This window comes from Chelon labrosus, assembly GCF_963514085.1.
Source record: "Chelon labrosus genome assembly, chromosome: 11".
NCBI lineage: Eukaryota > Metazoa > Chordata > Actinopteri > Mugiliformes > Mugilidae > Chelon > Chelon labrosus.
The window spans coordinates 11,223,886-11,244,146 of record NC_140344.1 but is presented as its reverse complement, the minus strand read 5'-3'; the positions used below and the strand labels follow the sequence as shown (position 1 = coordinate 11,244,146).

The following is a 20,261-nucleotide window of genomic DNA, read 5'->3' as shown; positions in this document are numbered from 1 at the left end:
CACTAAATGTGCACTGATGTAAAAGAGAGAGAAAGGTGCAAAGTTCTCACGTTAGAGGCTTAAATCCAAAATTGATTTTACTTTTTTCCGTTAAAAACAAGTTAAACAATTTTCTGCCGACCATCTCACTGATTAACTGGCGTATGTTCTTGTTTGAACGCCGTGCTACGCGACTGCATAACATGTCAGAGTGTTCATTTCTTGCAGTGCAGGCGGCTCCGCTGGTGAGAGGGCCTGTCAAAGGCTGACAAATGGAGAGAGTGCTTTCTGCTGAGAGCGGTCCCTGCAGGTTTCCCATGCAGGCAGCCAGCCCAGAGCCAGGAAGTTATCCACAGTGTGGAAAAATAAATGCAAATTTAGGTAAAAGATGTTGAAAATCTTCCATTGGCTCAGTTGAGATAAAGAACTAAGTAATTAACCTGAAGGAGTTTATACTAAAATTACTTGAACTGAATAAATTACATGTTAATGCAGCTGTTTGGCAGGTGCTTTGAAGGAGAAGGTCTAGAGAAAATATTAATAAAGTCATTTATTTCACTCTTCTCTCCACCCTAATAATTTGTGTACGGTCCCTACAGACAATCTAACGTCTAACTCATGTCTGTCTGGTTCAGTGTCTAATGTAATAGGTGTGAATTGTCTCTTATAATCTGCCCGTGCCTCTCAGTGCAGGGAGCTTTCGCTTAATGCCAGCCACTGCAGCTACTGTGCCCTCTACACATGCCCTCATACTGTAACTGCAGTCCTCCAGGAAAGCCAAGCTTCAGCAGTTTAACAGAGCGAACTCCTGCAGAGGACAGCTCTGTGGAAGAATGAAAAATCAGGGCTTTTTGATCAACACCTGAGCGTAGTTAAATGTTCACCTACTCAGCTCGCTTCAACGCACGAATGGGTCTGTTTTACTGTGAGTTTCTACATCTGGAGGGAGGGATTCAGAGACACGACATTTTCTCCACACTGGTGCTCGAAAAGAACAAGCTAGTGATGCCTTTCGATCCAGGTGTTTGCAGTGTGCTTTTCTGCTTCATCATTCTCCCTCCATCTCCTCATGATAATGAACATGAATATGCATTTTCAGCAAATCAATAAGCTAATCATTAAGTCTGGCATGTGCCAGCCTTTTCCCACACCAGCAGAAGAACGCCCTAAACACTGGAGTTATTTTGTGCAGCTGTGGGGAATAAACAGATGCTATTCTTAAATGTGTCAGGCATGCATCATCACCCAGATCCCTCTATTGTGTGTCAGTGCAGTGAAGTCGGCGTGAGCGTTTGTTGGTCCAGGAACACTCTCAGCAAAGCTCTCTCCTCCCCTCTGTGTTGCTGCTGACTCATTGTCACAGCCCCTGAATCTGCTGCCTGCCTGCATTATTTACACACTCACCTTCCTCTGCTGCTGCCTCCTCAGCACCTGGGGCCCGGACCCTGTGGGGGCCGCTCCGACCATCCCGCTTCATCCACGCGTTCAGTTACACCAGATCCAGAGCTGAGACGACCAGTCGGATAATCCGTTAGTGGAGTGACAGAAAAAAATCACCTGCTATTTTTAGAATTTAACATTTGTTTGGTTAATTTAACCTTCGGCGGTCGTTCAGTTTATCGGTGAATACCCTGAGATTGTTTCATACACTGTGACATAAAATTACCAGGATATCATGGTCAGAAAAGCAGGATTAGATTCTTCTTACGTCCCTGCTTTTCGGTTAACGCCACTTTAAACACCACTACTAAGCATTTATGTCCCAAACAATACTGGATTTGTGAAGGTGATTGCAAAATGAAAAAGATAGATATACAGTGATAGATATTTCCTGTATTTCCTGGTGTAGTTGGATAAATATCCGTAAGATTTTAACGTGCAAAAATGAACTTTTGTTTCAAAATGACCCCAAATATTAATGCCACATGTCTCGTTTGTTGGCTGGAAAAAAAGATCACAGCTCATATATTTACAAAAAGCTAACAGATTGATTTATGGGTCCAGTTCATATCGACACCATAGCGTGTTCTGAGCAATTTCTTGTTAATAGACCATGTATTAAAGCTAAATGGAGATGAGGGTGAAACTGTCGTGGAAATTTACTCCTACAATCAATCAGAGAAGAAAAAAACGTAAAGATTTATTGTTAAAGGAAACACCCTTATTAGTAGGCTTAATTGGGATTTAGTAAATGATCCGATATTTGCCTCCAACACAGACCTATTAATAGTTAAATGATTTATACAGAGGCACCTGACTCAGTTAACTAACTGCAGAAATAGTGGAGGCTGTGTGAGTAACGACCGCGCTCCTCCTCGTGTCTGTCAGAAGTCCTACAGGACAAAAGAGGAACCTCTCTGCTGCAGGTATCTACTGCTGCATTGGCCGGGGAGAGTGCAGAGCTGCAAACTGAAGGACAGCGATAGCGCACACACGCTCTGCTGGCAGCAGCACTACTACACAGAAAAGACAAACGTATGGCAGGAAAAAAAATGTGATTAAGGATTATTCTAATCTGCCTTTAATCCTTTAATACTTATTTTTCTGTGTGGAAAGCATGGCGTGTGTGGAAAACTGTAGTGTCAGTGTCATCCTGTGTCACCTTGTGTGCTCGGCTGAAGTTTGCCTGCAGAGCTTCATCACTGACAGAGAAAGATCTGCCCCCTAGTGGAAGACACCAGAATAAGAAACAAGAGTAATTCATAGTGAGCTTCCTCATGTTACTCTGGCCTTACAGGCTGTATGATGGTGAGTACTTTAAGGTCTAAATATTATAGAGTGTACATGTCTGAATTGCGGTGGTGAGAACACAACAGCAGACAAACACCAGCTCAGAGTTTTCAGTTTTATTTAAGGTTCATTTTTCCAGACCTGCAGAGGACAGTTCAATTACTTTAAGCGCCTCAAATTTGTTTTTATATTTTCTCGCAACATCATGTTAAAACCCACTGTATGACTCGGTGTTGGTTTCTCCTGGATGACTTTGTTCATTTTTGTGAATACTGTTACATAGGGAACAGCGGGTGGGGAGGGTGGGGGTAAGAGAGAGAGAGAGAGAGAGAAAGAGAGAGACAGAGCGAACATGGATCAGAATTAAGACTTCAAAAGAAAAAAGGCGGTGGTCGGAGAGGTCGATCCCGAATCCTAGAGGCTGAGAGCTCCTTACGTCACTACTACAGTACTTGGTATTGTCTGGCAGCACCTTCCTTGTGACACACACTCACATACAGTTGGCGAAGTCACATACAATGTTGCATATTTTTCAGCAGATCATTGACGCTCCCCTTCCAATCACTCAAGCTCCTTTCTCTCATCTGTCCGTTTTAAGGCCTCGTTTAAGCCCTCGTTGGGTCGAACAAAGGGACCTGTTAACCCTTTTACTACCCTCATTAGTATTTTTGACGTGTCCTCGTCCATCTAGTCATTTTCCTATCCCTGTGGTGGCTGTCCATGTTAGGGCTAGCTATTGTAGGTACCACACAGTGGCACTGTGAGTAAGAGTCTAACCCTAGTGCTCAGGATGTGTGCCACGATCTCCAAAAGCCCTGGCTCCCTGCAGTTAGGCAGTGCTCTATCCTCTGATACAGAGGTTTAGCAAAATTTTCCCTCCAGCAGGATGGGACCAATGGGAGCCCCCCACCAAAGAGAACATGAGCCAAGTGGCCTCTCAAGCAGGCCATTTGTGTCCCTACCTAACAGGGAGCCCATGCATAGCCTGCGCCCTCAACTCCCCTGTGTCATCTGCTTTCACTCTCTGCTCACGAAATCTCGGCTTCGTTCCTTCTTCCTTTCTTTTAGATATTTTGTTTTAAAACCCACTCTCACAAAAAGCTAAGTACCAACCCCTCTTCCCTCTCTCCCTCTCTCACCTCGCCTTATTCACTACGCAGCTGTAAGGGTTAACCGTTTCACAGTCTCCTGATGGAGTGGGGAGGATGAGGGTCTTTGGGGCAAAGCTTCAAAGAGCAGATTCACAGCTTGCTTCATTCCTCGAAAACTAATTGTGACTTCAACTTTCAAAAACACAAATGTTGTTCATGCTTAATCATTAGTTACTTTTAAAAGAAGACCTCACTTCAGCTAATTTGTTTCTTTGCCAGTTTGTGGAGTTAGCTCTTGTGTCACCACTGGGCACCGTACTGATTCTTGTGCTCTCCGTTAACAGTAAGCTACACAATGAATCTCCATGTTACGCCCAGAACTAAGTCTAAGGAGTGGTGATGGCAGCAGACACAAACGAAAACAAAAACAAACAGGCCTTCAGAGTAGACAAAAACGAAGGAGGAAGAGAAAAAGAAGAAAGCATGTTTGTTACTTTGTTAATTCTTCATACTCTGCAGATTGGTGTGTATTGCATTGGGGGGGAGGGGGAGCAGGGTACAGGATGAGTGGGTATAAAGTGGTAGTGGGGGAATGGATGGGTGTCTGCTGTAGTCTGTGTTCAGTGGCGGTCCACAGCGGCACTCTGTAGCAGCTCTGTGGCGGGCTGTCCCGGGGGTCTGAAGGCGGTCTGGAAGCCTGGGGGAGGGGAGTGGAACTGGCTGGCGGGGTTGGCTGTGGGAGGGGGCAGGTAGGGAGCCCAGCCGCCGGCGGCTCTGTGATGGAGGGGGATGTGGGCATCGAGGAGGCCGCTGTGGAGGGGCTGGGGAGTGGGAACCGCTGAACTGGCTGGGCCGTCCATCTCTGTGAGCGCCTGCAGGGACTTGAGCCAGTGTGGAGGGTTGTCGTCCTGGAGACAGTCTAAACTGTTGCCTGCTGAGGCCGGGATGCCTGGGGGGGGAGACACAGAGGGGGGACAGGAGATGAGTGATACAAGAGATTCTTAAACAAAACAAAACTGCACTGCTCCATTTTTATTTAGACTGTAAGATAGAGACCATCCGCTCAGCCAAAGCACATGATATGTATTGTATGAGGGGCATCCAAGGAGCAGCGAGGTGATTCAAGAAATACAAAGGGCTTTCAATTTACAGGCTCTTAAGATAAAAAGGTGTGGAACCACAGTTGTCCTTAGAAATGTGATTCACATTAGCTGCTTGAAAAGGGAAGTGGATTAGTTACGCTACAAAATAACATGATGCTGCAAACGGACAGAACATATTCTCAAGTTTGTTTTTTTAATGTGAGATGGCTTTTAACACCTTCCCATATCTTCATGAGGTAACACCTAGAGTGTGAAGCTGCAGCTTACAATTATTGTTATTATTAGTTAATCTGTTGATAATATTTTGATTCATTTGTCCATGATTCTTTGTCTTTGTCTGATATTATTAATTTTCAGGGTGTGCAGTATATAAAGACAACTTTATTGACGGGATTTTATGAAGTTTTTACATTTGAAAGAGAAAATAAGTAGGGGACTTTTCAGTGATAAAATAACACAGAGTTGATTCGGAACACAACAGAAGCTGAATAATATATTTGACAAAGGCCTTAAACTAATATCTGATGTTAACAATAATAATAATAACCGATACTGTATTGATCCCACAAGGGGAAATTATCTCTCTGCATTTTGACCCATCACAGTAGTGTGAACAGTCGGAGCAGTGGGCTGCAGCCTCTCAGGACCGCGCCCGGGGAGCAATTTGGGGGTTAGATGCTTGCTCAGGGCACCTCAGCCATGGACATGGTGGCAGTCAAACGTGGGACCCCCCAGCGGCACCTCTAACCACTACTCCACAACCCCCCCTAAAGTGAGTTCCCTGACCGGGAAGCGAACCTGGGCCGTGGCGGCGAGAGCGCCAAACCCTAACCACCAGATAAATGTTCTACCTGTAATGATAGCAGGATCCATCCAGCTAGCTGTGCCGTCCCAGCTGAGGCTGTGTGAGATGCCTGCTGGCCCTGCCAGCCCACCAATGTGGTTAACACTGTTGGAGGATGAGGAGGATGAAGAAGAGGAGGAGTTTGGGAGGCCCCCGAAGTTGATATTGATGTTGGGCAGGAGAGCTCTCAGGCCGTCCTGCCACTCTTTCACATTTAAGCCGTCTATAGAGCCACTGTTTTCTGCAGGAGAGGAGAGGAGACAGACGTGTCAGACTGTGAGGTGTTTTCATCACAGACTAGTGGCTAACTGCAGAAATGCATCTACCAGAATATTTAGTTTTTTCTCTGTGTAATCAATGAAAGCTAATTAAGTATCATTATGCTACTTGGCAGGTACATGTGCTGTAGTATCAAATAACTCCATTATGTAGCACATTTAGTCTCTGTTTTAACATGCACTGCTTCTATGGGACACAGAAAGGTGCCACAGTGACGCAGGTGTCAGGTACCTGAGATGGGGATCCCTCCCAGCCCTGTGTTGTGCTGAGGGGGCAGATTCAGGTCCAGGATACTATGTGAGGCAGCACTGGCTGAGTGGTTCAAGTGTGTGAGGTTATTTCGTGTGGGGACGCCCATCCACGGGTGTCTGGAGGCTGGCTGCTGCTGCTGCTGCTGACTGGCCTGGCTGTTGTGACTGCCGGGGAAACTGAAGGAGCTGTAGATGGCTCTGTGGTGGAGCTGGGGGAGGCGTGGCAGGCCGCTGGGGAAGTGGTGGGAGGCGCTGGGGTTGGGGTTAGAAGATGGCAGACCTGGACCGTGGTTGCTGCCGTGGCTGAGGGGCCCCGGGGACAAGGGGCTCTGATCCTGCACTGACAACTCTTTCTCTATGAGGTCGGCCAAAGCTTTGCGGGTGACGTCAAAAGGATCAAAGCCCAGGTCATCATCCTGCTGTTTGCTGGATGAGCCGAAGCCGAAGGCCGCCTGCCAGTCTGTGGAAGAGGACACTGGTATTGTGTCTGTGAGGACAGAAAACAAGAGATAAGTTAATGGTCCCCCAAGAGGTAGATGAGGCTACATCTGTAACCTGCATAAAATTTAATTTGTAAAATAAAATGAAATGTTCACATGTTCATCACAGTTAAAAAATGAATAAATAAAAAATGTTTACATGAAGTCTCCATGGTACCTGATGTGAAGAGGCTCTGTGGTTCGGGGGTCATGGGCCAGTCTGAACTGCCGCGAGGGGAGCTGGGGAAGGGGGGCAGGCCAGCAGGGAGGGGGTTAGGGTGTCTGAAGTTACTGTTGTCTGAAAAGAGTGACTGAGACTCAGCTGCTGCACCCTCGAAGGGTGAGCGAGCTGTGAGGTCTGACATGCTGATGGGCACCACCAGACTGGGTTTAGTTAAACCCGGGGGAGGGGAGGGGGAGTCACTGGTGGGTATCTACAAAACAAGAGAGGAATACATGTTTGTGAAACTGTCCTTCTCAGGTCTGATTCAGTTTAAACTTGTATATAACGTCAACATCGGTATCAACAACAGAAAACATTGGTTAAGTTTATTTTACCTGTTGTAAAGTCTCTCCATTTACCAAACCAATCGACTCTGGAGGCTTGTCACTGGGACTGCAAACAGAAAATATGCTTAGAGATTAACAGAAACTACACACTCATAATGCAGCGTCTGTCCTGTGGACTGCTCTGTGTTACCTGTTACTGTCACAGTTGGAGGAGAAGGGGGACAAGGCAGAACGCTGGCTAGTACCCAACTCTGTTTCTAGCCCATCTGAAGTAATGACTTCTTGGTCTAGATAATCTAACAGAGGAGGGGACTTGCGGTCTTCTGAAAGCCCATTGGCCAGTTTGTTATGCCCTGACAGCGTTGGCCACCCATCTTTACCATTGCTATTGGTGGTTCTGTTACAAAGCAGGAGAAAAATTAAGCATCATGTATTTCACTGTGGAAGTAAAAAAAAACAGAGTAGGACAACAAATAAAAACCAACCTCTGTGTGGAGTTGGATTTACTCTTTGACTTCTCTGACCCACATGCTGGAGGTTGTAGAAAGCTAGGGTTAATTTTATAGAGGTCTTGGAGGAGTTTCTGCTCATACTCTTGATGTTTCCCCGCCTAAAAAGCACAAACAAAAAAAAAACACAACATGAGTCAACATGAGGCATTCAATAAAATGAAATCACCTTTTAGGAAGAGACAACTTTACCTGCATCTCCTCCTTAGTAAAGCTAGCTGCTTCATCCCCCAACTCATGTAGATACATACAATCAGGTTTGGGACACTGCATACTTTTGAGGAAGTAACTGCAGTACTTTGTTGTGCCTAAAGACGCCTGTAAGAGAGAGAGAGAGAGAGAAATAGAAGCTGAAACTGGTACAATATAATTTGGCTATATAATATATTTTTCAAAAGGAAAAACACAGTTTGTATACAAGTTAAATCCAACCACATCGTTGTGATTAACTTCCCACCTTGAGTGTTCTGCCATCAACGACCACATTGTTCACACACTGTATTGCTCTTAGAGCATCTTCAGAACGGATGTAAGTGACATAAGCACTGGCACTAGGTCCCTGAAGGAGGACAAAAAAAACAACAACCTTAAAGTAAACATACAAGTCAAACAGAGATACTGTAGCTGTAAATGTGAGTCATCTGACTCAGTGAACTGCTCTGCCACAAATCTATAAAACATGGTTCGCCAGTTACAAAAAATAATAAGAATGAAGTGCTATTAATGTTTATACAGTAATCCACTTCTCTCACCTGTGAACCTGCATAAGATGTGCTATTGTTAATGACCACTTTATGGATTTTCCCAAACCTCCCAAAATACTCTGGTCGTTTTAGGACCTGTAAGTAAAACGCAGCAAGACATCACATGTCAATAACAAGTGTCAACAAGTACAACAAACCATCACAGTATCTGTGGATGTCAACCACGTCCAAGAAAAAATGTAGCAGCTGCTGCCATATTCATAAACTAAAATACCACAAGTTCCAACACTCCAGTGTCACAGGTAGCGTAAGATGACGAGCTTGTTAGTGGTGACACTGTACTCACCTCCGGGTCGGCGAGTCGCTGCGAGAGCCCCACCACAAACACCAGGTTTCTCTGGACCACTCTGACACTGGCCAGATGCTTGCGGTTTTCTGTCACCTTCTGCTTTTTCTCATTCTGTTTTTGTTTCTTTTCATTCTTTATCCTTTGGATCTCCTCCTGTGACAGAGGCTTGTACACAGCAGGGTCCTCTGGGTACGGCTACACACAAAAAAACAGAGATACAAACAGAGACATCCACCATTTAAAAAAAATATCAAACTAGTGTAAATTATGTGGCCTCGTAAAGGCTGATTGACAGACATCACGTGCCAGTCCTCTGAGACTGCAAATGAGCGAATTCTCCTCATATTTTAGCATCTGGACACACACAACTTTACTTTGCCAAACACAGAAAAATCGCTCTCCTGTTCTGATAAGTTTATTGGTATTGCACCTATCTTATCATTTCCTCACCTTTCTGCAGGCGGGACAGAGGCCGTTCTCATCTGTGCGGATGCGGTGCCAACAGAATCGGCAGATCTGGTAGCCACAGGTGCAGGGAAAGAAGTTGACGTCATCTATCTCCAGCGGCTCCATGCACAGAGGGCACTCCATGGGGTCGTCCTTCATTTCAGGGCTGTTGGACATCCTATGGCGCGGCAAGGGTGAGTACTGAAGCTGGTCACAGAGCACAGGGCTACGAAAACATACAAAAGCTAAATGTAAGTGCTCCATCCAGACAAGGCTAAAAATGAGCAAATGCACAAATTCTTTCTACCGAAAGAACATGCTGTCTCTATAGGAGCTTAAACAAGGATGGCACAACCAGTGGGATTAACGTCATGACGCAAAATATCAGACAGTAAACACACCATAGTACATTTATAGAAACATCTTTCATACAAAGTTTCAACAGATTATCAATAGAGGAAACCCTTATTATGCACACCGTGGCAAGCTAATACAATATATCTTACTTTAATGAGAGGCATAATGATCAACTGATAAACACTTTTTGATTATTCTGTATAAATGTTGTGGTCCTTATGGAGACTGTAGTTTGTGGTGCAGCCGAATTATACTGTGCTGCATGCAAAGCTGTTCCTAATAATGTTTTGTCTAGACCACTGAAGGTAGATAAAATATCATTAACTGCTCTCTGCACATTATGAAAGCTGAAACAAAACGCCTGTCCAATCATTAACCAGACAGCATTTTATGGCACACTGGGCAAAACATCTTTTAAATCAGAAGCTGTAAACATTCACCGGTGCTGACACTCTTAAATGAGCACATCTGGGGGGTTTTGTCCTAAATAACGTTAACCTGGACAACTAAAGCCACCTGAACATGGCACCTTGGCCTGCAGGAAACTGTGATCGATCTCACTATCAAAGATGATCACACAACGGACTAAAAAAAATAACATGTTTAACCTTCACGGAGGAAGGTTTTGCTGCGGGACTTTTGAGCCACTACAAGACAGACTGTACATCATTAGAAAAACCCTAAAAAAAAACAGAACTAATGATAGCCAAGTGATAATGCGGATGTGGTATGTTGCCTTGGGTTGACAGGACTTCACACGTCACGATGGACGTTAAAAGGAAATACAACAAACTGCGTTTATTTACAAACGATACGCCTGATTAGCAGTTAAACACCAGCCCGGTCTCTACGTGACAACACCGCTGCCAGTAGGCGAGCTCAGGAGGCAAACCCAGATTGATAAAAGCCCACAGACTGGACCAGAATTAGACGAAACCCCACCGTTTTAAATGCATGACAGCATTTTTCAAATAACCCGTCATGTCCAGTTGTGTCCCCGCTGCGCAGCTTCACTCGCAGACATCGGCGATAAAGTCGTGTGCGAAGCCTGAATATACGTTGTTAGCCAGGCTGGTAACTTTAGCTGCTCTGCCTCCTGGATCATACGTTATGACAGATGTTATTTGACTAACGCTGGGCTAAGCTAACATTAGCACCGATTTAGTAAAAGAAGCCGGTCTGACGGATAACAAGTATTCAGGAATAACCGTGAATTTAATCATATAAATTAAACGCAGGCAGCGGGATATTAACTTAATATTGACGTTCGTGGTTTAAAAAAAAAAAAACGTATGACATAATGTTTCGGCTTCTCCCACATAGAAAGTGACAGCTTGGTTTATGCTAAGCGCTCTCCGTAGCTAGCATGCTACATTATCACCAGAATATACAGGGTTTTGGAGCCGAGCTTACGACGCGGCCTACACAGGCTAACACTGAGCTGGAAGAAAGTAGTTGGCACTGTAAACAAATGACACTGCTCTAACGACATTCAGATTAACTGGACAGTGATTCAAAAACCTCCATAAAACTCTATAGTCGGTCAATAATACCGTAAGCGACGCGACTGTCCTTTATTTATTGGTGTAGAATGGATCCCGGCTAACTCAGCTAGCAACTTGGCTAACGTTAGCGTTACTTACCCTGTCCGTATTTAGCTTAGAATTCCACTCCAAGGGAGTCACACCAAATTGGGCGGGGACTGCGAGCCAATGTATCTGAAATGTCCAAATTTCTATAAACGGTCACTTAAGATAACAGCAGTTGTGTTGTTCTGTTGTAATTAAAAGGCTATTAGGATGTTTTGCCCCTTTCTTTTCTTGGTATTGTGGAGACAATTTACGCTCAAACCACCATCTTAGCTAGCATTATAGTTGGGAGGAGGGAATAGGGCAAGTATTCCGCACCACTGAGTCTGCGCAGAAGAACAGATGCCTTGTGGGAGATGGTGTTTGAACAGTTCATTCGCCTTTACGCCTCTGTTCTACACGCAGGTGATAATTAGCCATTTTCTCTGTTTTATTTATTATTAGTCATTTTGTCATTATTTGGTGGGTTAAATTATGTATACGTTTTAATTTAAACATTCAAAAATGTAGAAAGCAGTCAAATGTGCTCAATTTAACATCAATAGCTTTAATTTGCTAATGATATATTAGCGCATTCAAACAATTATCCAATAATATAATATAAATTACATCTATCCATCTATACTTTCTCCAGTAGGGGGTCGTGAGGGGCTGAAGTCCACTATGGGCAGTATGTCATTGCAGAACGGGCTCATCATTTGGTATGGAAAACACTACACTTATCATTTTTAGGTGATTATACACAATACACTGAAAATTATATCCCATATCTGCCAGTGAAGTCCCTAATATCCTACATTACATAAGATTAAGAGTCACTGTGTTTTTGTTAACTTATTTAGTACTTTTACACAGTGAGCAATGGTGCCATGGTGGTACAGTAGCTCAGGATGGACAAATTAAACACCGTCTCCGCAGCCACCAGTTTCTACATACTGGGAAAGGGGAAGGTAATTAAATAGAAAAACTAAAATAAATGTGTGTTCTGCTAGATTTAAATAAAGTTTTATTTTTTTTAAAAAGTTGTTGGTTGCCACCTGCAGTATCACCACTAGACAGCACTGTGGAGTCCTGTGAATTGGGCCTTTAAATACAGTACATCTCTTTTCATAATAAGAAATCAAAACGCCACAGTGCCTTAGAACTTTTTTAGAAATTTTACATTCTTTATTCACATAGATTTGTCTTATGAAACTCAGTAAAACTCAAGACAAAGTCACTTTATGTATTTTGGCAAGACATCAATTACTGCAGAACAATATAAAACATTAAATAAAATTTGGATTTAATGGGTTTGTGAAATATGCCATATTTTTATTTTCATTTACTCACTCACAATATTACACAGGATCAAATCTCAAAGCTGGAAATGATAAAATAGTTAAAAATCTAACAGAAGTCAAATATTTAAATTTTATTCTATCCACATAAAGCATGGTCTGGGCCAGGTCTGAGTGTGGATTTTGCTGGGATCCACAGAGTCTAAGGTCAGCGTTGGGGCAATAGGGTGAGGTGATGCCAGAGACATCTTTGCAGCTAAGAGCCCCATTCGAACACAGCTGTCCGTGTCTTTCCCCTGGAGAATCCCTGCCATTAAAGCACCTGCAAGACTGCAACCAGAGGGAGGATGAGTCCTTAGTTTGTTTAGATGTGATTTTGTGAATGAAAAAAAATGGCAGAAAGAGGAACAGAAAGAGGTCATGGAAAATGAAATGTGAATGAAACTATAACAGAGGAAGTTTGGAAAAAGTAATTCAAATATGAATCAGGAAGAGAAAGTAGGTCAAGTAAACTTTTAGTACCTATCTCCTGCTCCTGACACATTCATTGTCTCCTCTGGAGTTGCAGTCAGTGCTGGGTAGTGTAGAGCACAAAGCTGTCTCTTCTGCAAACACAAGTGAAGGGAAATGTTCACTATTGCTGTCAAAGAAATCATCATCATTATTAGTTTACACAGAGTCCTCACCTTCTTTTGTTTTCTTGGCTGCAGGCTCACTGTGCCGGCATCATGCTCGCCGCACAGCAATACGCCATTAGCACCAAGAGTCACCACCAGACAATGAAGATGCTCCAGGAGGGGGCGTGAAAGAGCCACAGCAACAAGCAGCATCTCGTCAAGAGTGCTTGGCAGCGCTGCCACAAAAATTAACCACATCCTCGGCTACCATCACATTGTTTCATTCTTTACAAGAACAACCGTGGGTGTGAATGTGTTTTTGACAGCGTGACAAATTAAAAAAGTGAAGTCTACAGTTGAACCATTAAATACTCATGAAGGAGTTTACCTTCAGGTGTCATGATGCCCAGTGTTTTATTCATGGTGTACAGCTCTGCCAGGTTTGGGGATGAATAGGATAGAGACTTCCAGGCGTCTGACAGAAAAGGCTTACAAGCCTTTTCTCGATCCGTTGGTTCATACCAAACTGTGACACACAAGTACAGCAATGAATCAAAAACAATGATCATTGCAATCCTTCCGCGTTATTTACGGACTATCTCTCCATGCTTACCATTTATGTTGTGGTTTTTGGCAACAGAACAAACGTAGCTGATGGTGGAGGCCGGGATGTTTCCATCGAGACACACAAGAGTGGCTGATGAAAGCTGCTTCTCGAACTGTGACACCTGTAAACAGACATTTAAAGGAGGAATGTAGAAGTTAAGTTCATTTCATAGCAACTTTCAGAAAGGTTGTTCGCAGGTCAACAAAAAATTAAAACCATGAAACAGAACAAGACATTCAGGAAATTGTCAAACATAAAGAAACGAAACGAAATAGGAAGAAACAGACTCGGTCTGAAAGTAAAAAAATGTTTTCCTTTATTTTCTGTAAAATAACTAAGGTTCTATGAATTCACAATCCTCGAGGTCAAGCTAGGAGGCATCAGAGAAAAATTTCTGAAGCTACAAATAAAAGAGATACTTAGCACTCAGAGGAAGAATTATAGTCTAAAAAATAGCAATGGCAATACTTATTACTACATACATACATATAGTATGCACATGTCAACAGTGTTTGTGCAATTACTTATTGCTACAATAGTTGTAGCATCGTAGCAGTTATATGAACTCCACATAACATAAACATACTGAAGTAATACATCTTATGTTACCTTTTACAATAGGTTTTTATTATTGTTGGTGCTGTTGAACTAGTTGTCTGACCTAATGTATCTGAATGAAGGATAAAAAAAATCTGAAATATGTGGCCAAAGCAAACAATGGACTACGTAAGAACAAATGATGTACTCTGTCAGTATGACTGGACTTTTTTCAATTAATGTCATTACCTGTAGATTTTTTTTATTAAAGTTTACCAATTAAATCCAGCATGTGAATTGTCGATGTAGCCACTAACAATGGAAAGTACTACATTCTGAGTCACCACAATGTCATAAACTACATTTCCGTTTGATAAGATAAAAACCGTAAGGATCCTAACTTCATGAAATATGTAAAGAATACTGAATACTGAAAAACAAAGCCTGCACTAGTCTGGCTGCCAATGCATTTCTGTCAGTAGCACTCACATAATGCTCTGTGATTTGCTGATGAACATCCATGTCCCCCAGTCCGAGGCTCAGTTCTCCACTCTCAGTGATAACAGCACAGTAGGTAGCTGTGCTTTGATCCTCCAGTCTGGCCACAGCACTAGTGTTCTTACAAAATTATACCAAAAATTAGTTCTTGCATGTTTATGTAACATGAATTTCAGCCTGATAATTAATAACCTGCTGTTTATGTTCACATACCATGTGTTTACAGTAGTTGAACACTGCATCGCTGTTTGAATCAGCTCCAGTAGCTGAGATGAACAGAGGCCTCTGTCCTAATCTGCTCAGAGAGTCTTGGGGGAAAGCACCCAACATTGTTGTGGAGAGAAAAACAGATTAAAAAACAACCAACCACTGATAAAAACATGTGCACAACCAACCAGCGATGTTCCGTCCTACGCCGCCGAATGACTGACAGACACTTCCTGCGTTAGTCTGTCCAAACTGAAAGAGTCCACAGATATTATCAGTCTGCTTCATCTATTCTGCACAACTGTGAAGAAATGTGTGTCGTAAAAGAAACTCACACGGAGCGTTTTTGTTTTTCCTTTGGCGATAAAATCAACATTTATTCCTCCTATAACAACCTGCAGAAGAATACCGTCTTATGAGATTTTCTGTTTCAATATTTGACTTTGACTGTTTCGGTGTTTCATAAAAAAATCCATCATATGTGTTTGTACTCACAACATCGGACTCTGAGTCAGCTGAGAGTTTTCCGGGAGAAGGAGCGCTGCTTTTTAATATTCTCTCATTCTTCTGCTTTGACAGTGCACAAGCAATCTGACTGCCAACTTTTGCATTATTATGAATGAGAGCAATGTCTTGAAACAAGTTAAGGATGACTGAGTTATAACATATTGTAGTCCAACATATGTAACATCATCAGGCCTATAGATCTTCTTTGTTCCTTTTCACTTTCTTTCACCAGACCAGTCGCTATGATCATGCTCATTGGGTAATTTCTCAATGAATGAATTTATCAAAGGATACTAGCCTGGAGGGACTTTCCTTGAGTCAGCTCATTGACCTTCTGAAGAATGAATGGTGTCACATCTCTTCCTGTGACACTTTTATCACTGGGGGAAATCAAAACGAGAACAGAAAGAAAGTGAAGTTCTGATGTTAATAATCTCAAGTTTTTCTTCAGAAAACAACAGATCATGCACATAAATTAAATCATCTGGACAACGGATGAGGAGTTTCTGTACCTCGCCTCTGTCACTGCAGCCTGTATGGCTTCCTCTATCTGCCGGCCTGCTGCTGCATGCTCCTCTGGGATGGGCACCGCTAACAGCACACCACTTTGAAGACCAAGGGACAAAGTGCTCTCTGAATGACATAAAAACACACATGGATGAATTCAAAAATAAACAACGGAAATAAAGACAAACATATTCTTCAGTCTGAACTTGGCAAAACTAATTGGTGTTTGGTCATGAGTCTTGGCCTCTGAGTATTAAGAAGCCAGTGCTCAGGATGTAGAATTGTGACGTACCAATAAGTTTTGCAGCTTCTTCAGGGTTGCAGACGTTGTAGGCAGAAATGAATCCACTTTGGGGAGAGAAGAAGGCCGGAAAATTCTTTGACGCTCCATACGTGGCTACACAGACACCTTGTGTCTCCTATTTACAGACAGATAAGAAAGAATAAATTCGAAAAAATGTATCTTCACAGATCACCTGTGGGCTAAATTTAAAAATGACACAGTAGAATGGGAATTAAGACCAAGAAAGACCACAAACACATGAATAAATAAAAGTAGAAGACAAGAGAAGTTGGGAACAACAGAAACAGAATATGTGGGTCAAATACTGGAATCTGTATCGTATATACACATGTTAGGAGAATAAAAGTGTCCTTCTATCAGCATGTCGGCCATTATGGTACTGCTGATACATGTTTTAAATGCCAGTTTCACCGTATCAACAATTATGAATATTTTATGAGAAATGATGTATATTTTCTTACAAGGAACTCCAGGGTGCGGCCGATGTCTAGAATAGACTTGACCCCAGCAGAAACCACAGCGATGGGAGTCCTGCCAAGCTCTGTCAGATCTGCACTGATGTCCAGACCTGGAGGAACGATCATTAAATAAAGGGCAAGGGTAATATGGAAGTTGCAAGCCTTTGCGTAACTATTACTGTCTCCAAATAAGGAGTTAAGATGATAACAACTTATTCCTACTAATAATGCCATCGTAATATTATTGTCCTGATAGTTTTGTGCCTTCCACTTTGCATCGAGTAAAAAGTCTCTGTTTTTCTTTATCAACCATATATTCAACAACCTCATCTTTGTTCATGGGTTTCTTCCTTTGCAGTCAGATCCAACTTGCATTTAATAGCTGACAGATTGTTTTATTCCAAGCACGGCTCTTTGTTAAAGGAAATGAAAACAATCCAATCAGTTTTAAGAGATCAATAGATGAGAATCAGCTCACTGTTCTCTCCGTCTCTGTGAACTCCTCCAATGCCTCCCGTGACAAAAACAGGGATCCCAGCTCTGTGTGCTGCAATCATAGTTCCTGACACTGTTGTTCCTCCAGAAAGGCCCTGAGATAAAACAGACTCATACATGACTGCTTGTAAAACACCACAATAACTAAACAGAGACAGGTGATGAAAGTGGCCGTGATCCCAGATTCATATTTGAAGTGTTGCATTCTCACTTTGCTAATGACATAGGGCAGATCACGTCGCGACACCTTCAGGGAGCTCTTGCACTGGGCGAGGTGGTCAAGCTCCTCTGACGACAGCCCAACACGGACTTCACCGTCAATCACGCCAACCGTGGCTGGAGTGGCTCCTTCAGCTCGCACAATGGCCTCCACCTCCTTTGCCGTACTGTATAAATACATCAGTGTAGTTCATTATCAGCTGTTAATGCAAATATTACCTTCTGGTATCAGACTGAGTTGGCATTTGAATGTCATCCAGGGCACCTCAGGTTGTGTGGATAGGGCATGCCATGTGTGATAATAGTGCTCTCGAGTGCAACCACTGGTTTGTTTTCTGCCAAGGCCTGTGACACAGACGGGTGGACTCTGAATAGACCATCTGAGAGAGAAGAGGTAATAACCCTTGTTATTGTCATCAGTCGGTTTTGAACTGCGTGTGCGTTAATAATATGAGGATGGAGTTACCTTTTTTACACAATGTCCTCTGGTAAGTTGTAACTCCTCTTCTCAGGATGAGTGCAGAGGCTCTATTCAGTATCTTCATCCTGTTCAGATTTTGAGAGAAACTCTGATAACGTGAAGATGTTTAGTGAGAATAAAGCACTGCCAGCTGATTCAATCAACTTGAGTGAATCAATAGTTTTTATCTGGTGCCGTCTGACACTACCAGACCAATCACAGTTGTCCCTGCTCCAGTAAGCTCAGAATGATGCTGATAGTTATTTGCAAAACTACTTCAAATCATGTTCAAATGACAGCAAGAGTATGAAACTAAATTCAAAACAAGGAAGAGACTAAAAGAGAGGATGTGTACTGAGAGAGAAATTACAAATTGCCAGTAAACTACTTGTTCAATCTATGCTTAAGAGTAAACCCCTGAAAAACACTGTAACCTCTGCAAGTGGCCTCTCCATACAATCATTACAGCCTCACAGCATAAAATTGAAATACGGACGTCACATCAACTTCAGTCAAAGCTCAGGCTTCTCCAGTCTTCAAAATAAAATGCAAACACAAATGCTCATAATTACTATTTTCTTGATTTTGTCACAACAAAGTAATTTATTTGGTTGAAAAGAGTTGGGATGAAAGTGTGCCAAACTTCAACACTTGAAACTTTAAGAAAAAAAGAATTATAACAATGAACAACTTTACCTTTTTAGGTTCTTGGAGGAAAACTTGTAGAGGTTCTCAAGTTGTATCACACCCTGCAGTGTGCTTTCTGCTACTGCAAGACACGACTCCTATTCAGCCACTGTCAGGATTTTCTTTGCCCCACTTAGTTGGGCCAAATTCCCACCACCCCCTCCCCCTTTTGAGGCCACTCACGCATACTGGCACCCAAATTCCAGAGGAGGGGACTCGTATTTGTCTCCAACTCCACTGCATTAATGCACTAAAGGCTGTTACCTGACATGTATTACACTTTTAGTAATTTATTTGTTGCAACAATAAGCAAAACATTTTAGTCAGTCGTGTACAACTCAGCACAAATCTGTCTTTCATAATATAGTGAGAATTAGAGATATACTGCATCAATATAAACACATGCATACAATTAAAACAGAATAATCTGGAAATATCTCTAAAACCAAGACAGTTAGAAAGCATATCTGTAGTATATCACCATGAATATCCTACATCAAATCATGTTATACCACAGGACATCATATATGTTCATGATTTGACTAATCAAAAGTTCCACAGCACTTTATATTTGTTCAGTTAATTAAAAAAAAAACAAAAAAAAACAGCAGCTCCACAGACAGTTTCGTGCTTACCTTCTCTAGTGAAACAAAAGTCCTACAAACTTTGCCCAGAAGGCTGAACTTTGACCAAAGCACTGTTTACACAGCCCACAAGCATCAGCCACAGATCTCTGCAGTCTAAGGCCACGTCCACACGTACGAAAACGATATTTTCCCCCTCTGTTTTCAAAGGCATCGTTTCAAGAATATCCGCGCCCACACAGATCCATTTCAACAGACTGAAAACGCTACTTCATATTCCAGGCCTATCCACCTTATTCCTAGCTCCCATGAGCCCTTGCGTGAATTATGGGCGAGACTTCCGGTACGAACCGGAAGCGGCGTTTTTACATGCAGTCGCTGTCAGCGCGAATCCACTTTCTCCGACTACTTCGACACGTAAACCATGTGGGAACACCAGCTCAAACAAGACGACATTACAATCCCGCTGCCTAATAATATGGAGGGGTGGGAGGATGACATGAAGAAGTGGCCTAAAATAACATACAGTGGCATAGTTAGCCACTTTTAACTGCGCCGCTTCGGACGGGGAAGCATCATCTAAAAAGCTCTGAGGCGCATCAGGACCTGCACAGTAATAAGGTTGGACGCGTTTTGTTAAAAGAGATCGTGGGACACAATCTTATTTACCTTAAAGCAGACGTAGAGCCCAACTCATCACCGAGCCTTGGTATTAGTGTCATCATCGGCAGAGCTTGCAGCCACGCTGCTGCCATCCTTTGGAAGGTATATGTTTATTGTTCTGGTAGTTTTAATGATCATTTTCATTGCTTTTAATGTAGGGCTGCAACAAACGATTATTTTTGTAGTCAATTAAATGTAATTAAAAGTATAGAAAGGGGCAGGTATCATAAGTTTTCTTCCTGCTCCTTTTCATTTATGGTGTTATGTATATAATCATGCAATGTATTTAATCTATGAATGGAATAAATAGATATGAATGAACGAATTAATCTTTAATTTATTTTCAATTCAGGTTGAGAATGCTGTGAGACAGGGAGAGACAGGGACATCATGCACTGATGCACAGATAA

General features: G+C 42.6%; 2 protein-coding genes across 4 annotated transcripts; both read right to left on the bottom strand.

The window, feature by feature from the left end:
• Positions 1-2,810: 2,810 nt before the first annotated feature.
• On the bottom strand, positions 2,811-11,562 carry cnot4a (CCR4-NOT transcription complex, subunit 4a). Of its 2 annotated transcripts, none has more exons than XM_084555261.1 (13): positions 11,276-11,562; positions 9,279-9,501; positions 8,826-9,023; positions 8,528-8,614; positions 8,233-8,334; positions 7,968-8,093; positions 7,752-7,876; positions 7,457-7,663; positions 7,315-7,372; positions 6,917-7,190; positions 6,258-6,764; positions 5,755-5,988; positions 2,811-4,749 (listed from the first exon to the last, which is right to left on the bottom strand). In XM_084555261.1, the coding sequence occupies exons 2-13, from the start codon at positions 9,450-9,452 to the stop codon at positions 4,421-4,423; spliced, it is 2,421 nt and encodes an 806-aa protein (XP_084411387.1). In that variant the 5' UTR covers positions 9,453-9,501; positions 11,276-11,562; the 3' UTR covers positions 2,811-4,420. The 2 variants fall into 2 exon arrangements, with proteins under 2 accessions (XP_084411387.1, XP_084411388.1); XM_084555262.1 differs by having other exon boundaries at positions 6,935-7,190; positions 11,276-11,561.
• A 562-nt stretch (positions 11,563-12,124) lies between these two features.
• On the bottom strand, positions 12,125-20,149 carry LOC311495369 (pseudouridine-5'-phosphate glycosidase). 2 transcript variants are annotated; one of them, XM_084554790.1, is made up of 19 exons: positions 19,240-20,149; positions 17,924-18,003; positions 17,723-17,837; positions 17,450-17,624; positions 17,222-17,333; positions 16,747-16,853; positions 16,274-16,400; positions 15,987-16,107; positions 15,769-15,854; positions 15,463-15,599; positions 15,303-15,362; positions 15,156-15,219; positions 14,974-15,068; positions 14,752-14,880; positions 13,732-13,846; positions 13,507-13,644; positions 13,188-13,354; positions 13,024-13,106; positions 12,125-12,831 (listed from the first exon to the last, which is right to left on the bottom strand). In XM_084554790.1, the coding sequence occupies exons 2-19, from the start codon at positions 18,000-18,002 to the stop codon at positions 12,636-12,638; spliced, it is 2,106 nt and encodes a 701-aa protein (XP_084410916.1). In that variant the 5' UTR covers position 18,003; positions 19,240-20,149; the 3' UTR covers positions 12,125-12,635. The 2 variants fall into 2 exon arrangements, with proteins under 2 accessions (XP_084410916.1, XP_084410917.1); XM_084554791.1 differs by lacking the exon at positions 13,188-13,354 and having other exon boundaries at positions 12,692-12,831.
• Between the last annotated feature and the right edge of the window lie 112 nt (positions 20,150-20,261).

Bases quoted from the DNA above. Each gene is read 5' to 3' on its own strand.
- cnot4a (XM_084555261.1), bottom strand. From the start codon at position 9,452: ATGTCCAACAGCCCTGAAATGAAGGACGACCCCATGGAGTGCCCTCTG. The intron at 9,024-9,278 runs GTGAGGAAATGA...TTTTGTGTGTAG, and splicing joins TCTGTCCCGCCTGCAGAAAG to CCGTACCCAGAGGACCCTGC. The intron at 7,664-7,751 runs GTTGGTTTTTAT...GCTTTGTAACAG, and splicing joins AAATCCAACTCCACACAGAG to AACCACCAATAGCAATGGTA.
- LOC311495369 (XM_084554790.1), bottom strand. From the start codon at position 18,002: ATGAAGATACTGAATAGAGCCTCTGCACTCATCCTGAGAAGAGGAGTT. The intron at 16,108-16,273 runs GTACGTCACAAT...TATGTCATTCAG, and splicing joins AGAAGCTGCAAAACTTATTG to AGAGCACTTTGTCCCTTGGT. The intron at 13,645-13,731 runs GTAAGCATGGAG...TGTGTGTCACAG, and splicing joins CAAAAACCACAACATAAATG to TTTGGTATGAACCAACGGAT.